Here is a 9940-nt window from a genome sequence, read left to right as displayed (position 1 = left end):
AATATCATATTTTAGGGGAAATTACACAATACATACAAAATGTTTTACCAATGTTTCAATTTAGTACAAAATGTTTTAAGTTAACATAAATCATACAAAATGTTTTATTAGAGTTTCAAGTTTATACACTCCATTACATTTTGTTTAACACCGTTAGTTCCTATGAGAGTAGATTGTTCAAACAATTCAAAGTACATATTTTCTTCATTTCACTGTCTTACTCAACATCAAACTCTACATCCATGCACACTTTGTTTCCATGTAATGTTTTACTACTATGCTAACAGACACACTCAACATCAAATTAAAGTTGTGGTACAAACTCTGATTAACAGTAGTACCAGCTATTAGTGCCACGGCTTCTGCAATAATAACTGAAAAATTCATCTCATTCATTGAGTGAATGAAAATTCTTGGTGCCAAGTTATCAATGTTGTCCATGAATTACAAGGCCTCTTGAAGAGTGATTAAGCCCACCAAAATTTCTAAGTAAAAAACAAATTTTGTAGATTTTTTTAGTCAATTAGATTAGCTTTACATTTGGAGGAGGAGGGATGATCTTCTAGAATGGCTCACTGGTGTCGGTCTTATCTTCTTCAGAGTGATAGGCGTTCTTAATTTCTTCTTCAAAGTAATCTAAGTGTTGTAAATACCTAATTTATTTTTCAATTTACCAATGAGTTGGAGCATATGATAAAAAGAACGGTGTTAACAAAATGTAATGGAGCGTATAAACTTGAAACTCTAATAAAACATTTTGTATGATTTATGTTAACTTAAAACATTTTGTACTAAATTGAAACATTGATAAAATATTTTGCATGTATTATGTAATTTCCCCCATATTTTACGATGCTAACTTCGTTTCAGTTGCATTCAGATTAAAATTTTGATGATTGGAGTGTTTAACAAACCATTTGAAATGAACATAATTCATAGTACTTGTTCTACTTTCATTTCCTAGTTTTCGTAAACATTGTGGAGTCTTCTCGTTGTTCCATTTAAACAAATGGAAATAATGCCACTGAAAGTTATATACGTATTTATTTACATGTAGTTATTTACAGTTAAATCAAAACAAAATTAAAATGCATGTTAACGACCACATAAATTTCGAACCTCCATTAAAAATTACTCCCTTCGTCAGCCATTAGAAGTCCCATTTATTGTCAGCATGAGTTTTAAGAAATGTTAAGAAAAGTGGATTGAAACAAGTTAGTGGAATAAGGATCTCACTTGTATATATATTAGTTTTAAATGAAATGTGAGTGCAATGAGTTAGTGAAAGGTGAGACCCTATTACTATTTATGGTAAAAAGTAAATCGAAACTTCTTTTTGCGGACGGACTAAAATGAAAAAAATAGGACTCCTATTCGCAGGGAGTATTTATAAATTGTAATAGAGACTCATATACATAGACTCTGTATCTTATTGCAGAATTGCATAACGGTCATATTTAGATAATTTAGATGTCATTTTTAGTTTGTTTTTAGTTCATTTTAAAATTATGAATGTCATTTTTAATTCGTTTCAAGCTGTCTTTCCTAAAATTAACTAAAAGCAAACTAAAATGATCTTTTGTATATTTAATATATGATAATTGAGTTTTTTTTAACATACACTAATCAAATTTTGATTTTTGCACTGTACATTGATTTAGTTTTTGAGTTGATTTTACAAGATCCGGTATGATCAATATATATAGATCAAGAATCAACGGATGTGATTAAATAAAAACTTTAAATATTCTATAAACTACAAACTATGGTCTGGACCATTAGAAAATATTAATAAATAATAAAATAATAGCAACAAAAAATGTCAATACAATATCAACGGTTGAAGCTGTCTTGATATTTTTTGTTCTTTGACATTTTTTAATACTCCAAATTATAATTTGAAGTTTGTACAAAATATAAAGCTTGCATTTTATCAGTGCACGTAAATAATAATCACTATAGAAACGTCTATCACAATTACTAGTATTTACAAACATTCAATTACTCATTTCCCTAGCTTCACAATTACTAACATTCAATTACTCAACATAAAATAATAAATCTCCATAAATCAGTTTTCTTTTTCTTTCTTTATTTTTCATTTGTAGTTTTTCGTATTTTCACAATTCATAGATAAATGAAGTCGGTTTTACTCGAAACACCCAAAATCAATAAGTATTTCGGAATATATAGAATGGTAAAATAAGGTCAACTTTAGTGTTTTGTTTAATTTATGATCAACTAAAGTAACCGTATACTCTCTCCTCAGTCCTCACCTCTCCAAAACCCTAAACGCCCAAACACGGCCGGCGGCGCCGATCATCCATCACATCCATCAATGGAGGACGTCTGCGAGGGGAAGGACTTCTCGTTCCCCATCGAGGAAGAGAAGATCCTCTCATGGTGGGACGACATCGACGCCTTCAAATCCCAGCTCGACCGCACCAAATCATTTCCCGAGTATGTCTTCTACGACGGCCCTCCCTTCGCCACCGGCCTCCCTCACTACGGCCACATTCTCGCCGGAACAATCAAGGACATCGTCACTCGCTATCAGTCCATGACGGGGCATCACGTCACCCGACGATTCGGCTGGGATTGCCACGGCTTGCCGGTGGAGCATGAGATTGATCAGAAATTGGGGATTAAGAGCAGAGAAGATATTCTCAAGATGGGGATTGGGAATTACAACGAAGAGTGCCGGGGGATTGTGCAGAGGTATGTCGGCGAGTGGGAGAAGACTGTGGTTAGAATGGGGAGGTGGATTGATTTTAGGAATGATTATAAAACTATGGATTTGAAATTCATGGAGAGTGTATGGTGGGGGTTTGCGCAGTTGTTTAAGAAGGACCTTGTTTACAGAGGATTTAAGGTAATGTATTAACACCTTCTATATTGAGTTCTATATTGATCTTATTATGCTTCTCTATTTTGGATTGAGGAACTACTCTACTTAGACATTTGATTCGTATTATGTTGCTGTTTTTGGGTAAATTTTGCGGATGTTATTGTGCAGGTCATGCCTTACAGTACTGGCTGTAAAACTCCACTATCAAATTTTGAAGCCAATTCCAATTATAAGGAGGTTCCTGACCCCGAGATAATGGTGGCTTTTCCTGTTGTGGATGACGCTGATGGTGCTTCATTTGTTGCGTGGACAACAACGCCATGGACACTGCCTAGTAACCTTGCACTCTGTGTCAATGCTGGTTTTACCTATGTTAAGGTCCGGAACAAGTTTAATGGCAAAGTCTATGTGGTTGCTGAATCTAGATTACCGGAGCTTCCTGTTGAAAAAGGGAAGAAGAGTGTGCCTGATGGTGCTGCTGAGAATTCGAATTCAAAGCCCAAGGCGTCTGGTGGCAAAGCTAAGAATGTGGAAACATATGAAATATTGGATAAGTTCAGCGGTGCTTCTCTCGTTGGAAAGAAGTATGTCCCTTTATTCAATTACTTCAGTGACTACTCTGATGTGGCGTTTAAGGTTGTGGCAGATAATTATGTGACTGATGATAGCGGTACTGGAATTGTTCACTGCGCTCCTGCATTTGGTGAAGATGATTACCGCGTCTGTCTTGGAAATGGCATAATCACCAAGGGGGAAAACCTGGTCGTGGCAGTGGACGATGATGGGCGTTTCACTGAAAGAGTTGTTGAATTTCACGGCCGGTATGTGAAGGATGCAGATAAAGACATCATTCAGGCTGTGAAAGAGAAGGGCAGGCTTGTAAAAACTGGAAGCTTTACTCACAACTATCCCTATTGTTGGAGATCTGATACTCCCCTCATCTACAGAGCAGTGCCCAGCTGGTTTGTGGCTGTTGAAAAGATTAAGGACCAGTTGCTGGAGAACAACGAGAAGACTAGATGGGTGCCTAACTTTGTGAAAGAAAAACGTTTCCACAACTGGCTTGAGAATGCTAGAGATTGGGCAGTCAGCCGAAGTAGATTTTGGGGCACGCCTCTTCCTCTCTGGATCAGTGAAGATGGTGAAGAGATTGTCGTCATGGATTCCATTGAAAAGCTTGAAACACTTTCTGGTGAGAAGGTAACCGACTTGCATCGTCATAAAATTGATCATATTACTATCCCTTCAAGTCGTGGTCCAAAGTTTGGTGTTCTTCGCCGGGTGGAGGATGTCTTTGATTGTTGGTTTGAGAGTGGATCCATGCCGTACGCTCATATCCACTATCCATTTGAGAACGTGGAACTATTTGAGAACAATTTCCCGGGAGATTTTGTGGCCGAGGGTCTGGATCAAACTCGTGGATGGTTTTATACTCTCATGGTTCTCTCCACTGCACTCTTTGGAAAACACGCTTTCAAAAACCTTATTTGTAATGGGCTTGTGTTGGCTGAGGATGGGAAGAAAATGAGTAAGAGATTAAAAAATTATCCTCCACCATCTGAAGTGATAAATGACTACGGAGCTGATGCATTGCGTCTCTACATTATAAACTCTCCAGTTGTACGTGCTGAACCATTGCGTTTCAAGAAGGAGGGGGTGTATGGTGTGGTAAAAGATGTCTTCCTACCATGGTATAATGCTTATAGGTTCCTTGTGCAAAATGCTAAAAGACTTGAAGTGGAAGGACTCGCACCATTCACACCTGTCGATCAGTCTATCCTTCATAATTCCTCGAATGTCCTTGACCAATGGATTAATTCTGCTACGCAGAGTTTAGTCCATTTTGTAAGGCAAGAAATGGATCTTTATAAACTCTACACGGTGGTTCCTTATCTTGTGGAGTTTTTGAACAACTTGACAAATATATATGTTCGATTCAATCGGAAGAGGCTGAAAGGTCGTACTGGGGAAGAAGATTGCAGAGTTGCCCTTTCGACTCTTTATTATGTTCTTCTCACAGCATGTAAATCCATGGCGCCATTCACACCATTCTTCACTGAGGTTCTTTATAAAAATCTGAGGAGAGCAACTGGTGCATCTGAAGAAAGCATTCACTTTTGCCGTTTCCCTGAAGTAGAAGGGAAGAGAGGAGAACGGATTGAAGAAAGTGTGAACCGAATGATGAAAATCATTGAGCTTGCACGTATCATCCGTGAGCGCCATAACAAGCCTCTCAAGACGCCACTAAAGGAGATGGTGATAGTTCACCCTGATGCAGACTTCTTGGACGATATTGACAAAAAGCTGAGGGAATATGTGCTCGAGGAGCTAAATGTGAAGTCTTTGGTACCATGCAACGACACTCTTAAGTATGCTACGCTGCGTGCAGAGCCTGATTTCAGTGTGCTGGGGAAAAGGCTTGGAAAATCTATGGGTGAGATCGCAAAGGCAGTGAAAGGGATGTCAACAGAAGACATCTTGGCTTTTGAAAGAGCGGGAGAGATCACTATCAAAACACATGTTTTGAAGCTCAGTGATATCAAGATAACTAGAGAGTTCAAGCCTCCTGCTAATGTAAAGGCTGAAGATATGGATGCTAAAGGAGATGGTGATGTCTTGGTGGTATTGGACTTGCGCAGTGATGAGTCTTTGTATGAAGCCGGAGTTGCTCGTGAGATTGTGAACCGGATCCAGAAACTGCGGAAGAAAGCTGCACTTGAGCCCACTGATACTGTAGAGGTCTTCTTCAAGTCATTGGATAAGGATGAAACAACGTCTCGAGAAATTGTAGAGTCGCAGGATGCATACATCACAGGCGTGCTTGGGTCGCCATTGCTGCCACATTCTTTGCTTCCTCCCCATGCTGTGGTCCTTGCCGAAGAGAGTTACCATGGGATATCAAACCTCTCCTTCACGATCATTCTAGCAAGGCCAGCGCTTGTATTCAACTCGGATGCCATTGCTGCATTGTATGGTGGAAGCACCAAATTCGCGCAGGGATTGCAGGCCTACTTGTTGGCGAGGGATCACCATAATTTGAAGACAGAATTTCAACATGGAAAGGGCAAGGTGAAAGTTGGTTGCATTGAAGATCTGCCCCCGGTGACTCTGGTGTTGGGTGAACATGTGTTCTTGACCGTTGGTGACTGCGTCTCAAGCAAGAAAGGGAGCCTGTGATTTCCAGTGTTTCATCTTTTTTTGGATTATTGTTGGTTGTTCTTTGCTATTTTCTGGGATTGTCAGATTTATTTTTGTCAGCACTATCGTTTTTTATACTCCTGTTTTTGCGTTAGCCTTTGTTTCTTATACTCCATCTATCCACAGGCGATTCTAGTGAGTAGTCTCTTTGATCATTTGTGACGCTTTAGAGGGTGGGACAAACAGTTGATCTAAGGATTTAAACATGCTCCATATCTGTGATTTTGCACTTCCTTTGTTTCTGTTTAAATGATGCTTACATGTTTATATATATACCAAAGTCTTAAATTTAAACAAAGCTTGTAACATTTTTTCACATTTGCCCCCAAATATTTATTTCCAATTTTCATTTTTCCAACTTTCAGTCATTATTGTTCCAAAAACATCTCTCTATTTTGCCAACAGGAGATAAAAGGCCAAAGCTATTATCTGAATGGACCAAATGCATATATATAATACATGATGAAGTATGAACAAAACCAGATAGATTAAAATTCAGAGATAATACTAATACTACAATAAATATGCGATCAATGAACAACAAAGATAGAAATGGCAATTGATGTCACAAAAGCAGCATAATTTCCTCAATCATCAGTTCGGATCCAGAGTCTATATGGCAGAATTATGGGTAGTACTTTGTGCTGACATAACGGTAGTATGAAGCAACGATTTCCTTATACTTCTTCATTCGTTCCTCAGGAAGTCCTTGTATTCATTATTCTCTTAGCAGCATCTGTTGTTATTTCTTCATAAACCTGTTGTAGAATGAAAGAATTTTGGGTTAACAACTGTAATTAATCCTGACACTTTGATTCAAGGTATCAAAAGTGAAGAATCAGAATTTTACTATACTTACTAGTTTCTTATAAACTTGTTGAAATGCCTTGCAAAATCTTTCTGCATCAGCTGCACCCACCTACGAAATGGACATTGCAAATATATATAATCCATTCTTTTGAACCTTTGTTGGAATATGATTAATCTTCATTCTCTTATAAGATAAAAATGGTAAGGCGAGACAACTTCAAATTTTCCAACGTTTATACAGATACATGAAGCACACGTTTTAAACAAATACACTATTAAGGCTGCCAACAAGTTTTCCAGAAAAAAAGTAACTAGACCCAAAACTAGTCAAAAAAGTACTTAAAAGAACTCAAAACTATTGGCATCATTCACAAGACAGTTAAAACACAACATATACCTTCTTCTCAGCAGCCGCCTTTAGTTTTCCCCAAAATGCTTCTGTGGTTGCAAATCAACACAAAGATAATTGATCAGTCACTATTCTTTAACAGAAACACTCTAAGTCAACATCTGCCAATGGCATTATTTATACAGTTTTCCACAGTCCACACTGAATTGTTTTATAGGGATAGGGCTAAAATTGATATTTGTTTGATCCCAATCCACATTCCACACAGATAGACAATATCTGACATGGATTAATTTAAGGAGATAATTTCCCAATGAACCACAATGTTGTCCAATTAGCATCAATCAAGATCAGTGAGCTAGTACCTACTCAAGGATCAGCTCTCCCACAAAACTTTAATGCTAGCTCAATCAAGAGAGTTGGTATTTAATCTCTTAGAACAAAGTTCGTCATAAAGACAGTGCTAAAACAGGATAGGATCTTTGTAAGTGAAAGACCACAAAGATTGAAGTCAGGTTAGGGTAACCGAAACAACACTTTATATAGTGAGTCAAGTTTATGCTTTAAGGGCTTTAGGAATTGAGATAGACAATCTCAGACACCTGATTTCAGCTTCAAAATATGTATAGGAATTAGATATACATACCTATATTACAGAATATCTGGTTTCCATCTATCCCTTCTCTATAGTCTATATTCAAAAGACTGAGAAACCCCTAAAAAGGACTGATAAAGGACAACCATTCACATGCTTTTATCTATCTTTTCCTCTAATATAAATATTACATCGAGAGGTAGAAAAGGATTAGTACATGGCTAAAAAAATTATTTTTCATTTTTGAACATATTCATTGATTATAGATGTCCTTCACAATTAGTTTAACACTACCTACTTCTTAATTAATAAAGTCTCTAACCAAATTAGCTACAAGATTTAGTGTAATATGGTAGTTAATCTCTAATATTTAAATCTAGAATTAGTTTAAAGTTGTGTTATTACTATGAAACTATCAGATCCCACATATTCAACATTGGCTACCAGAGGATGTATGAGAGCGATAGTTTGAGAACAAGTAAGATACATTGAACTAAACGAGAGTTTATGCCTAGTAATATTATAAAACCAACAAGAGTCTCTCTACCAATAAGTCGGATTGCCTCACCATTATTATCCTCAGTACTACATCCATCTTGCCGTTCCTTCAACTGAGAACATATCCAGATGTTAGATAACAGTGAAGAAGCAAGCTTAACAGTACTGTGCCAAAACAAAGCATGCAGTACCTCTTGACTTGGAGCAGGTCCAGATAATTGGCTTGAAAAGTCCGAAGCAGCCTGCAAATGCACAATGTTCCTAAAATTAAGCTGGATATGTAATGGAACCTTTTATTTTAATCATTGGAAATGTTTAGAAAAGCTCATAGCAATATGCGGCTACTCATAACAACAGACTGAATTAAGCCAGAGGGAAATGAATAGCACAATTGATATCCAGGAAACAAACACAAAGATGAAATTCCGTCTTATGAATAACTATCTACACACTAAATGAACTTCGAGCTTACCCTAAATAAACAGAGAAACACATGATAAAAGCTTCAACAATGAGGCATAAGAAAAGTAGAAAACGTCTAGTTTAGGAAAAAAAAAAAGAAAAAAAAGAAAGGGAAGCAGAAAAGTGTAAAGGAATTCAACAGAAGGCGCTATTCATTCTATCTCCTAACAGATCACAATCAAAATATATTCAGCTACAAGTGTGCGAGCAAGGCTCAGTGTGTGCGAGTGTTCGAGAGCTGAGAGAGAGAGAGAGAGAGATACGCAATAATCGGTAGATCGGACGACTGGGAAGAGCTCGAGGAGCTGCCGGAATTCATTCTCGTCCATCGGAATTCGAATTTTTGCTGAAGCAATTCTCAATTTGTATGAGATTCCTTCCCCTTCTCCTCCCCTCTTTATTTTCCACGCTAATTTTGAGGCCTAATTATAATATTCATATTATCGTTGTTTCCATATTAAAAAATTGAATTTTAACATTTTGTTGAATTGGCGTTTTTTACATATAATTGAGAAATGTATTAAAATGATATAGAATGAAATCATTTAAATTTTTCGTACAATATGGTATGGTTTTTACTTTTTATAGGACCAATATCTCTGTAAAATTAAATAATAAATTTTTTTTGTCCGGTTAGTAAGGTGGTTTAGCTCGAAATCTGAAAGTTTTAGGTTACGATTTATGACTCGAAAAAATTATAAAATAAATGATATACTATAATTGAATAGTTCGACAATCCGATATGATTAGCTCAAACTCTAACGACTTGACACGATTGGCATCCTTGCATGATAAAGAATGTGTAATTAGGAGTACTATATATAAAATTGTACTCCCTCCGTCCCACGAAAGATGACTCACTGTCATTTTTAGTTTGTCTCAATCAAGATGATTCATTACTATAAATAGAAACACCTTTATCTCTACTTTATCACCCTCTCTTACTTTACTCTCTTTACTCAACACATAAAAATAAGTTGCATAAAAACCTGTGCCGTCCAAGGAAGGGGTTATCTTCCTTGGGACGGAGGTAGTATCAAATTCTTTGTCTGCAAAGTTTAGAAGAATTTAACATTAATTTTTATTATACTGTAAATATTTTTAAAATTTTTATTTACACATACCAATCGCAATCTTATTTCTTTTTTCTTCAAAAGGGTCGGGGCAGTTTCGATAAGGC

The 9940-nt window shown here is 36.8% G+C and overlaps 2 protein-coding genes across 2 annotated transcripts; one reads left to right on the top strand and one right to left on the bottom strand.

Annotated features, from left to right (window-relative positions):
- Positions 1 to 2222: 2222 nt before the first annotated feature.
- On the top strand, positions 2223 to 6185 carry LOC125187990 (tRNA synthetase class I (I, L, M and V) family protein). The gene is made up of 2 exons (XM_048084694.2): positions 2223 to 2872; positions 3017 to 6185. The coding sequence occupies exons 1-2, from the start codon at positions 2339 to 2341 to the stop codon at positions 6023 to 6025; spliced, it is 3543 nt and encodes a 1180-aa protein (XP_047940651.1). The 5' UTR covers positions 2223 to 2338; the 3' UTR covers positions 6026 to 6185.
- A 286-nt stretch (positions 6186 to 6471) lies between these two features.
- On the bottom strand, positions 6472 to 9183 carry LOC125187992 (octanoyltransferase). Its single transcript, XM_048084697.2, has 6 exons — positions 9024 to 9183; positions 8490 to 8540; positions 8369 to 8411; positions 7254 to 7294; positions 6906 to 6965; positions 6472 to 6804 (listed from the first exon to the last, which is right to left on the bottom strand). Exons 1-6 carry the CDS (start codon positions 9087 to 9089, stop codon positions 6745 to 6747), a joined length of 321 nt encoding a protein of 106 aa, XP_047940654.1. The 5' UTR covers positions 9090 to 9183; the 3' UTR covers positions 6472 to 6744.
- Positions 9184 to 9940: the final 757 nt, after the last annotated feature.

Source organism: Salvia hispanica, chromosome 5, assembly GCF_029641045.1.
Source record: "Salvia hispanica isolate PSC_SH4W2 chromosome 5, Shi_PSC_v1, whole genome shotgun sequence".
Classification (NCBI taxonomy): domain Eukaryota; kingdom Viridiplantae; phylum Streptophyta; class Magnoliopsida; order Lamiales; family Lamiaceae; genus Salvia; species Salvia hispanica.
This window is presented reverse-complemented; position numbering and strand designations above follow the sequence as displayed.